Below are 14,226 nucleotides of genomic sequence, written 5' to 3'. Positions count from 1 at the left end.
CGGGCGGCCCAAGCCCTCCAGCGCTCTCCGAGCCCGGCTGGCCCGCCCCGTCCCGTCCCGTCCCGCCGCCCCTCGGCCGTCCCCTGCGCGTCCCGGGGAGGGGAACCCCCGCGGGTACTTGGGGGGCTGGCGAAGGCCTTTCCGTGAGCAAGGTTTCCAAATTCAAGTTAGCTTTTCTCCCGAGGCTTGCGCCTGCTACTTGCGCTACCCGTGCGAACGGCGAAGGAAAACAAAAACTCAGCAAAGTCTCTCACAAATGCCAGTGCTTTTAAACATTAGACGACTTTTAAATTCTTTGGATGTGTGGGTCTCACCCACAAAGCAACCTTTCTAGAAAAAGACAAATAAATTAAAGGAAAAACACACTCATAATGCCTTTCTGCTTTCTAAGTGACAAAAGTACTACCTTGAAACACTCATTTTGGCATGTACAAGTTGGGGGGAAGGGAGGCCCGGGGGGATAACCTGGCAGTGTTTGTAACACGGGTGGAAGTGCATGCCAAGACAAGGCTGAAGATACACCCTGCAGTCAAGAGAAGCACTCTCCTTCAGTTCATCTCAGCATCAAGAATGAAAAGATTGTAACATAAAGCTTTGGCCATTTTTGAATCTACTATATACAATTATTTTTTTTTAAACTACATAGTCATAAATTAAAGCAGTGATTAAATAAGCGTATACAAAATGTAATTAAATTAAAAATCACAGCACATTATAGAGAAAAAATAGGAACCATTTATCACAGCAGAGAATATTTTTTTTTTTACCCTGTGAAAAGAACATCGACTAGCAAACACAAAGCGTCCTAGTTGAAACAAAAGAAATCAAAACCATGTTTCCCTTTCTTGCATTCATTGCAAACAGCGGTCTTTACCCACTTTAAAACATTCCCAGGAATAAGATCTTCCTTGAGTATAACAGAGAAGTTCTGCCAAAAAAAAAAAGGAAAAAAGAAGAAACCCAAACCCAAACCGTACGATATAAAAGGAATATACAAACAAAAGAACCCCTACAAAATAAATAAGAATTATAAAGCTTTTTTTAAGTAACCTTAACAATTATCAAACTAGTAAGTTCTGCCTTATCACATAGACTCTCTATACAACATAACCCTAAAGATTTATTACTATGAGGTATTTGGAGGAATTGGTAAAAGCGATGCACGGCCTGTCTGGGCTGAGGGACTCAAGCTGCTCTGGGGGAAAGAAGAGGGAACCTTTGGTTTGTCAGCAAGAAAGTGGAAAAAAAACATTTTCCTTTGGTATCAAAGAAAGTTTCATTGCATGGTTGCACGGCAAAAAGCACCACGGTGAAGAATTATTCCTTTTTTCATTAGTGGCCTTTCTAACAGGCTGAGGTATTCAAAGAGTATAAGGTGAGAGATAAAGAGGTCAACAGCGGTTTAACACTTTGGTTCAAGCAAGGCACTCGTCCTATGAGTTTACAAAGTTTGCAACATGTTTGCCTAGAGCTTTATTATTATTATTATTATCCTTACCATCGTCAGTAGTAGCAGTTGTAGCAAGAGAAGTATTCGTAAGGTTATTAGCATTACCATTAAGAATGAAGACAAGGTTACACGCTGAGTGAAGGTGAGGAAGGGGGATCGAGGGGACGGGGGTAAGAAGGAGGATGAGTTCCCTTTCCAGACCGAGGCCGTGCATGAAAAATCTTTGGTATTCTTTGGTATCATCAATGTGATTAAAATCACCAATGGAAATCGAGTGAGGTAGCGTCTTTGGTTCACACTATAAATAGTAGATCTTTACACACTTTTTTTTTCTTTTTTTTTTCTTTTTTTTTTTAACACGTGGAAGTAGCTATTCCTTACCTTTTGCTTCTTTGTCTTTAGCAAATAGTTACCAAATGTATTGTAAAGCTAACCACACCACAATAATAAACCAGGAGGCTAAGCAAAGTCTCAAAATTAGCCCCTGGGCCTTTGAATGCACCCAAACGCAGCGAGATAGAAAAGGGTAAGTGCTTTCTCTTTGTTTGCTAAATGCATAGTTTTCATCCTTATGTACAAAGGAGGAGGAAGAGGAGGAGGATAGGAGGAAGAGTAGTAGAAAGAAGGACCGTTTTGGGGGGTAAAAATGTCTCGTTTACAACTCAGGTGAGGAGAGGTGTCCTAAGACTCTTTGGTATAAGCTCAGCTGCGCTTCCGAGCCCTCCAGGCAGCGGCAGCCCCCCCGGGCAGCGCCCGCCGCCACCGTGGCCTTATCCTGAAATCCCTCTCAGGAGAAGAGCAGTGCCGGCGGGCAGCCCTGGGGCAGGTCCCGTGCTGGGGCACCGGGGCAGCCCCGGCCACTTTGGCCGCTTGGGAATTTGCTCCTGGCGTCGGTTGGAGCAGGAGCAAATTCTCAAGCCCAAGCCCCGTTGCTGGCTGGCTCGCTCGCTCTTGTTGGGTTTGCTTTACCTGAGTAAGGAGAGGAGGCTGAGGCCCCGGGAAAGCGATGCGGGGGCTAACGTGGCGCTATGGGTCGGTCTGAATTTTTTTTTTTTTTAATTTTTTTTTTTTTTTTCCTGGAAAGCTAATAATGCCATTTACAATGGGGATGGATGCGGACAGTTCACCTCTTGGCCAGCCTCCCCTCGTGGGTCACTGCGGTCAGGTTTGGATGCAGCCTGTGAGCCGAACGCGCGTCCCTAATGCCCTCTCGCCCGTGGAGTCACCCTTGACTGAAGCCCCATCTCCCGATGCTCCCAAATTGTTTCAGGTTCTGCTCCCTCTCCTAACCCTTCCTGGCAGATGTTTAGGTCCTTTTGTTGAATTTGAAACTAATTTCCCTTTTGTCAGGAATGAAGCGAACTGCAAGACTAACACTACTAAGAGGACAGAGACAGGCTTTCCTCCGTAACGTTAAGCGCAGCATTAGAAAGCAGCCCCCCTTCAAGGACGCCCTGCTAAGGACTGGCAACGATCCGAGCCGGGGAGCACCGGGTAACCTGTCCGTGCTTCAGTCGGTGCGGCCGGGCAGTCTGCTCAGAGGTAAAACAGCTTTACAGGTAGAATGAGCAGTTCCGTAGTTATTTGCTTCATGTTTCGAAAGGAATTAAAGAAAAGTGTGTTCTTTGCCTATTCAGAGTATGAGGCGCATATTGCTTATGGGAAGAGTGGTTTTGTTCCTAATGGCTTATAAAAAACCAAAAAGTTTATAGATACTTAAACAGACATGTCAAAAAACCAAAACACTTAAAATCTCTAACTTGTGCATCAGTTTTAGTGTGTGTGGATATACGTGTGCGCATGTATACATACATACACCCCATAAAAATGTGTGTGCGTGTACATATACACAGACCTATTCAGGGGCTTGCATGTGTGTGTGTCAGAGATCCTGAAATTGCATATTGGGTGCAAATTTAATGCTGGTATGAAAGTTCTCTTTGGTTTCAGCAAGTAGTCTCTAAAGACAATACAATGGAAATACTAAAAAATGCGGCAATGTACTTTGAATTTCCCTGCATTTTTAAACTCTCAAGTTTTAAATAAATAAGGCTTTCTTTTCTAAACTATAGATACGTTACAAAGCAGTGTTTTGCTGGAAAAAAACTAAAATGTTAATTATCACTGTCCTTTATTAACCTTACACTAATGAGACTGCATTCATAAGACCTTATACGTGAGCTTATTAATGCTTCCATGTCAATTAGGTCTCTGTGGGGATGCAACACTTTAAAAGAAAGCTCGCTACAATTTAAGGTAAGCTAGAGACTCAAAAAACTCACAGATTAGATTACATTTTCATAGACAACTGCTTTGTCAGTCTTAAAGTAGGTTTAACATACGGAAATGTGGAGAAATATTCAGTGCCAAAAATCTTGGGTTTATTTCACTTTATTTTAAGGAAGAGATATTTCAGCTATATTCTAAACACTTACTGGAAATTAACTGTATACCCTGAACCTTGACTAGACCCTGTCCTCTTGGGAAATAACTGGTGCTACAAAGTTGCTTAACTTTGATGTCGCTAGTATTTTGAGTGGGCTTCATCCCAAAAACCAGTATCTGCTATTATTGACAGTGGTTGGATTCTAGTTTACCTTGAATTTTCCTTTCTCTCTCTCTTTTTTTTTTTTTTTTTTTTGTAAAGGGTGTAAGTAAGATTACGTATTTCTAATCCTTGCATTGGGCCTATACCTGCGTATTGGGTTACTTTGGAATTTAATATACCTAGCAGAATTACTACAGTAATTTGAAGCACCGGTTAGAAATCTAACAGGCACATGTATGGTTTTTTAAGTCTATTTTGCCCTTACACTAAAATTTAATATGCAGATGTTGCACGCTTTTCTTTTTAATTTTATCTGAGTAGGAATGGGATGATTTCTCTTCTACGGGTCTTTTAGCAACAGAGCATTTAAAGCTTTTCAGCTACAAACTTGAAACTATTTCATGCATTATCCTGGTTAATAGATGAGCAAGAAAGAATGCACAGGACAAAAGCTCAGCCTGCTACACACAGATACGATGCCACAAAACATCAGGCTGTATCGGTGTCATGGGAATTTTGCTATTGACTTCAGAGGCAGCGCGATTCAGCCCTCCAAAAGCACTACCAGAGCTCCTGTTGGAGCTCTTCCCACCAACATTAACTGATGTCGTACCACTGTTTTCAATAGGAAAAGACCGCGAGCCTTCAAAGCTCTTGCTACTCTTTTGCCTAGTAAAGTCAATAGGTAAAAAAAAGCTCACCAATGTCAATGAGTATTGATCAGATGCTGAGCCCTGTGGTTTTACATTTCGCAATTCTCTTCATTTTTGCATGCAAAATGCCTCAGGTCTCCTGTTTGCAGGCTAGATGGCAGAGCTGAGCTGTATTTATATACAGCGCACAGTTTGCTATGGGCTTCCAGCAGTATCAGCCTGGGAGAGTGTAACAAGGGGATGCACGCACAATAGCTACCGCACTATCTTATACGTGGCTGTAACGGCCCCTTTTTTTTGCTCCCGTTGAAGTCAGCGACAGAAAGGCTCACTGACTTCAGTGGAAGCAGCATCCCATTATCAGTACCTGTGCTCTGACAGGGGCTGCGACCTCCTCGGATGACATTCTTTCTTGCCAATCATGGAAAGAAACAATAATGTGGTTTTACTAATCGCAAATAACAGTCTTGATTACAAGTTTTATGTGTTATACAGTTAGATTAGTTTATACCTATAACTCTACATAGTATTTTGTGTAAAAATAGCTTTGGAATATTAAAATCATTGCAATAAAATACCTGCAATATAACTATTAAATGTGTTCTTTGGTAGCTAGTCGATTTTTTTTTTATGGATGGAATAGTTTTCCTTTTTTAAATCTGAACATTCCTTAACAAACAAAGAGAATGCACTGGTTTAGGTACCATTCAAAATTTCTTTGCCTAGTTTGAACTTGTTTCCAGGCATTGTACCGGTTAAGTTCAAACCATGAAATAGCAAAAATCACACTACCGTTCAAATGAATTCAGACGACTCCACGCTTTGTCAGTCGTGCCATGGCACAACCCTCTCTGAAGACCAGCCCTGACTAAGTCCCTAACCACTGGCGTGTACGCAGTACGGATACACTATACACCTTCATGGCAATTGCTGTGGAAATGAAGAGCCATATCTGAAGAGATGTCCATTCAATGACAAGAAATCACTATGCTCCAAACCACTAAACAGCCAAGTACGGTGAAGATGATCATGGGCGAAGGTGTAAGACCAGTGGTCTGTTTCTCTTCTCTTTGCGTTCCGTTTCATTCCCTCTGTTTCGCTTTCTTCTTCCTCTCCGTTTTTTGCAAGTCGTCGTCCTACTAAAGTGTGTGTCTTAGAACAAAGTCATAATGCAGGTGAAGTAAGTCTTTGGTTTCTTTGGACTTATAAATAACATTTTTTTCAAATAGTTCTAAGTATAAACCTGCTATCTTGAGGTCCTGGTCTGTCTTTATTTATTTATTTATTTATTTATTTATTTTTAAAGCTTTTCCACCGAGGTTTAGTTTGTGGTTATTCCTTCATGCTTTGGTACAAGTGCTTGATGAAGAAGATGAGTTGCCTGAATTGGAGCTGCCCTCGTCTTGCCACTTATCCAGACTCCTCCTCCGTGCATTCATGAAAAAGTTGCTGACGGTGCTCAGCTCCAACCCGAGCTGCTGGGAAATGGTGATTTGTAATTCTTTGGACGGACGCTTATTTTCCTTGAATATTGCATGTAGAGTTCGACGCTGGACATCCGTGAAGACCAACCGAGGCTTCTTGGGTGTATTCCCTCTATCCTTCCCGTGCTCTTGCTCTTTCCTCTTGCATGCTGCAAGAAAGGGGAGGACAGTTAGAGAGGGCTGGCAGAGGAGTGCACGGGCACACAGTACAGGACAAACTAGGGAAAAAGGCCTGTTCACGTCAGCTTCCAAATTTGGAGAAGATGTGAGACACTTAATTCTCTAACTTAGAAACTATCAAAAATAGAAGGAATAGAAGTTAGAAAATACCTTTGTCGTTGCCTGTTAAAACTCAGCAAATGCTATTATTGAGAGCTTACATTTTGATAATGCCCATTAGTGCTGGGAATTTAACTATGTAATATATCCCTACGAGGTAGAGTGGAAATTCACTGAGCTCTACAGTCAACCTTGCCCACCTTTTTTACCTTTGCTATTTGTTGTCAGTCCATTTCTGTAGCTTTTTATTGGCTGAGAATAAGGAACTAGGAGAGACCAGGATGGTACTACAGTCTTACAGGCCAGATGATTATGTATTCCGAACAAAATAAACCATGTTTTGACATGAAGAACAATGGTATAGTAAATCTTCCTTATAGAATTTCACTTTATTTCATCTATCATCCCTTCCTTCCCTTTCAGAATGTAAATTTGCTCTACATTACTAAAGGGTGCTTGCAATTTGAAATCTGCCTTGCAGGTCACCTGCCAGGGAAGATCCGATGGGATGGGAGGGTGACTCCCGGATTCCCCCGCCAGCCTTTGACTCTCTGCCAGCTCATTTTCTTCGCATTTTGCTAGGATAAAGGTTTCCTTGGGAGGACAGATTGCTCTGTCTCACATTCAAGAGAGTCTGAAGTTGTCTGTTTCCCCTTTTTTCTCTAACAATGTCCTTTAATGCTGATTTAGAGATGTATTTCTGAAGGTAATATGGATGTTCTGTCTCTCTGCCTGTCTAGTCCTGATTTCTGTGGAGAACGGTGCTGATTATATGAAGAATTTTGGGAGTGCCCACCTATTCCATGGTTATTGGAATGAAACCAGCAAATTACTTTACAAAGATCCTTCTTACATCTTTTATTGCTACCGAGAGGCAGCCTTGGCATGAGGGAGGTATAAAAATAGTCATCCACCTTTTGTACTTCAAGAAATAGCAACTGCACAGATCAGCCAGCAAGATTCAGGAGATGCAAAGGCACCTTCTGCTGGCCCAGGCGGGCAGGGACCAAGACACTGGCATCTCAGCTCCCTCTGAGGAGAAGCTTTTGAAGAGTTCCCTAGCAATATATATTCCAGCTACACATTCTTTCATAAGCAACGACACATCCATCAAACGGACTGGGATGCCAAACTCGTATCTTCTACAGTTATTTTTACCTGAAAACCTTTGAAGAGTGCTTTGAAGCTACATCCTGACCTCTAAAACACTGTGGAGCTTCTGGGCTGAAAAACAGGTTTCCTCATGCAAGCGAGCCCCCACTGAAGTCAAGCTGCTGAATTCACTGTGGGGATGAGTGCCTGATGATACATTTCTGCATCCCCATTGAAAGTTAACATTGACAACTCAAGGGTTAAAAATACTTTTGCAAGAATAGTCTGTTATTTACTGATAGACATTAGGAATGAGGAGCAAAGAAGATACGAACAGCATCTCAATCTTTTATGTACGTCTAACTGTTTGATGATCAGAAGTTCCCGTGAAAGCAGCTGCAGAAGCTCGGCTCTGTGACAACCTCAGCCTCCAGCTCTGACTCTGTCCCTGTTAATGGGCTCATGCAGAAAAGGAGACAAACCAAACTCAGGTAATTTTTGCCATGCCTAACGCTGCATTTCTGCTCCTTCTGCTTTACACCTTCCTCTTTCAAAGGCTACACAAATTCCAGCTTTCACCTAGATACTCTGTCCAGATCATCGTTTGTCACAAAATCCTAACTACACAAATGGTGTGATCCGAGTCAGCACTGTACGACGCTTCAGTGGGAATCGTCACACCACAAGTGACAGTCCCAGCAGTAGATACAAAGCTAGTTCAATTAGCACTGTAAACCTCAGGGTTTTCAATCACAAACTAGTACATGAGTTCTCTGAAATCACAGAGAATAACAAAAACCCAACCGCCTATTGTGAAACTAACTTGCTTAACACCTTGTCTTCCTGAGCTTGTGCTCATCTCCTGAAATGTAGTGTTCCTGAATAATTATTTCCCTAGAAAATGTCCCAAAAGTTACAAGACACCTTGTTCCTCAACTTCAGTTGTATCAGAGACCACATCATCACTGCTAGTAACATCACAGAGGAAAGAAGAAAGTGCTCATTGCTGGGGAGAACAAATAAATGCTATCCAGTCTATGATACAAATACACCAATTTTACTATTTTGCAAATAAAACTTCATTTCAAGTCCATCAGAAAGCGAGAGTTGAGGCTCCCAAGCTGGGAGCCGTCCCTTCCTCCTGCAGGCCAGGGTCGCCTTTATTTTTTGACAAGCTATCATGCGGATCGTTGGTTTCCTAAGGCTTGGTCCACACCCAGTTGGAACAGGTGAAGATATGCTCCAGTTTAGGCTACGAAATAAGACAGTTCTTATCCTCACATCCAAGTTGGAGTTCTTCGACTTTGAATTAAGGACGAACGATGCATGGATCCAGAGAGAGTGAGAGAGAGGCTCGGCTGCAATTTGGGACCTTATCTGAGACACGAAGACCCACACGCAACAGGTTCAATCCTCCCTGGACACAGTAGAGCCCCAACAAGTGAAACTGGGGCAGCCACTGCCCCTAGCAGAGCAGCCCAGCCGAGCCCAGTTTGGATCCTCCCGTACCCCTGGTGCCTGCTGAGCAGCACACTGGCCCTGCCTCTGCCCAGCATTGCTGGCAGAGCCTTCTTCCACCTGGGGAAGAGACTGGGAACAAAATAGGGATCGTTTTCAGGCAATGCAAAAGTTTCTTTCTCAGCTCTACTCCTGTTAGCATTCGCCAGAGGTAGATTGAGGGCAAAAACTTTCCAGTATGCTTAATTGTTCAAAGAGCCCTTGCAGACAGTACTGCCAGGCCTCGGGTTGTGAGCAGCAGGTACCACCTCCCATCTTCTGCCTTGTCCAGGCAGGAATATTAATAGCACTTAAAAATAAATAATGGTGATAATGAAAAACCGTAATAGGGTTTCCTTACGATCGTTTTCCCTGCACTGGAGCCAATCAATTTTCATAATAAATAGTAGCTTCCAGCTTGCCAGAGAACAAATGTACACCACGGGATAAAATCTGCTCCAACGTGAGAGTCTATCCAGAGCAGGCACAGAGACCGGCCAGCTCACGCTGCGAGGGCTGACAAATGGGGGCCGTCCAGCAGGGTGACAGCAGCCTGCGCTCAGCCCAGGTCACGTTCAGACAAAGCGGCTACGCCTGCTTGGGCCAGGTCCTCCTCTAGTGCCGGCAAGGGTGTCCGCTGAAGTCAGAGCCCCCAGAGACACCGACTGAAACCCTTTTTTGGAAAAACACCAGAGCCCGCCTTCAAAACTGTTTATCGCACACCTTCATCTGGATTTTATTTTACATAGCAGAAGATAATAGAAGTAATCTGCACTGATGTCCTTCACGTGCCCCTGCCCGTGAGCACTGTAAGCGGACTCTCTCCCACAGCACAGAAGCTGAACTCAGGCGCTTTGTTGGGTGCTGGGCGGCCCAGAGGTGTGCACCTCTCCCGTGGCACACCCGCTCACACGCTGCCCTCGCACGCTGCCTGCTGCCCTTGCACGCTGCCCTCTCTCCCCACTGCAGGCAGCCGTGCTCTTTGTCTCTGGGCTGCCCCGGCTGAGTGATGCTCCTTGTGATGCCTTTTGAAAAAGCCTTAAGAAAGTCTAGTTAAGAAAAAAGCAAAGCAGAGGATAAAGAAAGAGTCGCTCTGACTCTGGCAACACACGTGCCGATATGACAATGTAATATTATCAGTGCCAGAAGGAGCCTTATAAATCCACTGCTGAACTCTGGCCTCTTCCAGTCACTTCCATCTTCCTCTGCCCTGAGCAACAGATATTTTTGACACTTGCAATTCTCCTGATACAGTCCATCAATCTATTTTTGTCTCCCTTTGTTCCTTCTGAGTTGCACGAGGGATTTGGCTGAGTTAACTTGCCAAACCTTGTAAGGTCTGTACATCTCAGTGAGGCCCAGTTGCCTGCGCATGGTACAGAAGCGAGGGCTCGCCGCTGCAGCTCCCTCCACTGTCTATTGCCACTCTTCTGCGGCACCCGGCTGGCCTAGCTGCGTGCAGCAAGGCGGGATCAGTCTGCCTCTGCCGGAGGTGAAGCAGGATCGTGTCCCCTGTGAAAACGCACTAATTGCATCTTTAGGTTGAGATGGCGAAGAGGATATTTTGCCCACCTGTGATGTGAACTGCACTGTTCTGTCAGTCTAGAAGTCAAGATTACAGTAAGCTCAGGTGTTAACCCTGACACTTGATCTAGTCTTTCATCCCTAGAGGGTGGATTTCTTTCTAAAATCTAAGGAAAAAAAACCCTGATTACCATAAATCAATTTTCAGGAGCACTTGGCGCGTACACGTGTGCCTAGCTGTATCTGCCAAACACAAATTTTCCTTTCTAAAAACCAGAAGCAAAGAATGAAACCAGTAATACTCTCAATAAACCTGCTTTCTGCTGGTTTGTTCTGGGCACATATAATAAAATACCACCACAAGTTCTGCTGGCTGCTTTTCTTGAAAATTGGCACCGGAGCAGGGGGAATGACAACAGCAAATCCTACTTGGGCAAACCTCGCCCCAAGCCCTGTGGCTAGTTGTGAGGGCAGAGGACCACTCTCACTGTGAGAGGCATTGCTCAGCTGGTGGCCCACCACGTTGCCATCACTGAGTGTGTGCTCTCAGACACAGGATGGAAAAGTGGCAGATGCTGAGGAAGAAGAAGGTGGATTTAGGGGGTTTCAGACCTGTCATCGAGCGCGCCGTGCCCTTACATGCACACCGACAGGCTGAGGTAGCGGCCACACGTCCGAAGGGTCACACCGCTCACCAGCTGCCAACAGCAGTTCCCATAGCTCCAGGACAGGCACACGCAATGGCCACGACTGGGTTTTTGACCGTACAACGTGGCTGGAAAGGGAGGAGGGACACAGGGCAGCAGGAGGGGAGCACGCCTGCCCGAGTGCACTACAACAACACGGCATTACAGCTCCTCTTGGAAGGGAAGAGTGCAGTCCCACCAGTGCCTCGGCACGAGTCTTCCCCCCACCGTGGAGGAGGAAGCCAAGGTATGCAGTGGGTCTCTGCTTACAAGGAGCCCTTTTTCCCTCTGTTTGCACCCAGAGTGGGTCCAGACCAGCAATGGGCAGACACACACACAGTAACGTCTCCAGCCGTGCTGAATTCAGAGCCTGGTTGACATGGAGAGGAGACCACATGCTGGCCACCAGTGATGGGACGCAGGGCCTTTCACCCTGAGGTGACAGGTCACACTTCCAGCTCTGGCCCAGGTCACTGCTGACCACAAGCCATTATTACTTGATGGCCATTGAGTGCCCTGTACGAGATGAGGCCGTGGTCTTGGTTCAGCTCCCCATGAGCAGGTTCACACCATGCTAATTTCCATCACATTTGACACATTATTTGACAATAATTAGCGCCATGGCTGGAAGGTTGAGCCAGATGCTGCAGACAGAAGGAGTCTGTAGGAACCCATTTTGTAGCTGAAATGTTGATTTTGGGGAACAAAGAGGATTGGGGATCTCTCACAACTGCAGACTTGGCTCTGTCTTGCCTGAGGAGGCACTTTCTGGTTGCTTCACATCAGAAGGTAAACGCAGCACTGAGCTCTGGGGTCTTCACCACCACCCTCACTGGACTGGTTTAGTTTTGAGGACTGTCTCACCCTTGCTATTCATGAATGTTATATTTGCTTCAGACAGGTAGGAGAAAAAACCCAACTGCTTTATGCTTCTCTCAAAGACTCCAGTGCAAGATTCCCAGAAAGCAATGGTGAGTTTACAAGCCACCAGCTTTGTTGCTGTGGGTTCAGAGCAGTCACCCTTCCCACAAGTGGCAAAACCACAAGAAACGATGCAGCCCGGCTCAAAGAAGTGATGACAAAAGCCCTGCATTTCTGCATATGCCATAGGAGAGACAAGGAGACATATTTAAGACTGCCTTGAGAGAGTTCTCAAAAGTTTTGTGATGATCATCTTTTCCCCTTCCTCTTGCAAAGCCTAGTCTTTTAGCTGTCGCAACCTCACATGGACAGGACATGTCTTAGAGGCATAAAAAACCCTTTTAGAATTCTCTCCTTACAGGTATTTTCTAATCTCTATTGTGTCAGGTCTATGAAGTCTAGAACCTGCCTCAGCTACAGTCTGAACTGCACCCACTAAGACCCTGGGAATCTCTTTCTAAAGCACCTGCTTCTAGTTTTGAAACATCACAAAATATCCAATAACATTTTTAAAAAGTGAAAACTCTTCACTGGTACAAGCTAGAGAATATCCTAGAGGATATTTTTCTGAAGGAGGCTCTACCTTTGGGTGGAAAAGGCAGCAGGATTTCCATAGGAGGTTGAAACTGCTTAAGGACTTTGGCCGTCAGAGATAGTCCTAATCACGCTGGCTGCAACAGCTCAGTGGAACCAAGTAGCCAAAAGTTTATGGTAAATTCATGGTGATAATAATACATAATAAAGTGTGATAAGCTCCATCCTTATCATGGGAATAACACCTCTGGAGCATGCAGAGAGACACACAGATGACAGATCTTTCCTAATTATCAAAAACTTCCTATTTAGGGGAATATGAGAACAAGATAAGGGGCCTATAAGACATATGCTACCTGAGGGCAGACTTCACCACATCAACTAAAAGCAAGCAAATCCATTTGGCCTGGACGAATAACCGCAGCTGCTGTGTGCCATTCACTGATACATCGCCATTTGGTGGTCCCCTGCACTGCCCAATCCTGCTCGTCACTGCCCTGGGGCCTTTGAAAGCACCTGGGAGATGGGATCCCTCTGGAAAGGTGCTGTGTGAGACAGAGCCTCTGCACGTCAGGGCAGCTCGTGGCCACGTGCTCCTGCTGTAGCAGGTAAGCCGACAGCACTGATGCTGCCAAGAGCATTCCCAAAAGCTTCAACGCGCCATAGGATGAGGCCGTTCACACATCAGTGATGAAAGCCTACACGGGTGACACAGTTCACTGGTTGCTCCCCCAAACTCTCTCCTTTCAACTGAAGAGAGTATGGGCTATTCTGAAATGTCTGAACCCACATCAATTGTTTCTTATTATTACTCCTGGCGCCGTTCAGCATTTTGCACTTGACTTTCTAGTGATTTGCATTTATGCTTATTTAGAGTGCAGGTGTATCCATCTACTCGGAGGTCATTTGATCTGTATCTTATTTCTCTGCCATCAAGCCTAGGCAATACTCCTCTTGTTGTTTCATAACATGAAAAGAGACAAAAATACGTTCCTATACGGGAAGCTCACAGAATGACATCAACCTGCCAACATATAGATCCCAGCTGAGACAGAATGGTAAACATCTCACTCCTGTGCACTGTATTAAAACGAGTGACCTTAATTTGCTGCCCCTGGAATAATAAAGTGAATCCGACTAAGGAGCGCTGACTCAACAGTTTGGGATTCTGGGGTTTACACAAAGCGCTGATGGATCTGTAACCACTCGCGTGAGCCAACATCACCATTACCGAATATGTTGCTAAGTGGATCAATCAGGGGAAAGCACCCGATTTTCCCGCGATATCATTTAAAGTAAACGTTAAATTTCTTTAGCTGGGTCTTTAGTTAACCATATTACTGTGACAAATATTTCTTTGTCTAGCATAAGTAATTAGAATTTAATCACTTTAACTGCATCTTAATTACCCCAAATGAATTGAAAGGACATTTAATAGCAAAGATTAAATTGCCTTAATGAACGATTTTTGCGACTACATCAATATTTTAATCGGGTTAGCCCTTCCCGGCGCCCCCCCCCCCCCGCCCCGCCGCAGCGGCGGAGGCAGCCCCCGGCC

General features: G+C 44.8%; 1 protein-coding gene across 1 annotated transcript in view; it reads right to left on the bottom strand.

The window, feature by feature from the left end:
* Positions 1–5,991: 5,991 nt before the first annotated feature.
* ONECUT1 (one cut homeobox 1) overlaps positions 5,992–14,226 on the bottom strand; it is a 16,620-nt gene continuing 8,385 nt past the window's right edge. The window contains exon 2 of the mRNA XM_010571813.1: positions 5,992–6,284. Within this exon, the coding sequence (XP_010570115.1) occupies positions 5,992–6,284 (293 nt within the window). The remainder of the gene's footprint in view (positions 6,285–14,226) is intronic.

This window comes from Haliaeetus leucocephalus, unplaced genomic scaffold (assembly GCF_000737465.1).
Source record: "Haliaeetus leucocephalus isolate CR32 unplaced genomic scaffold, Haliaeetus_leucocephalus-4.0 Scaffold339, whole genome shotgun sequence".
Classification (NCBI taxonomy): Eukaryota; Metazoa; Chordata; class Aves; order Accipitriformes; family Accipitridae; genus Haliaeetus; species Haliaeetus leucocephalus.
Note: the sequence above shows the minus strand (reverse complement) of the source record. Positions and strands in the feature narration are given on the sequence as shown.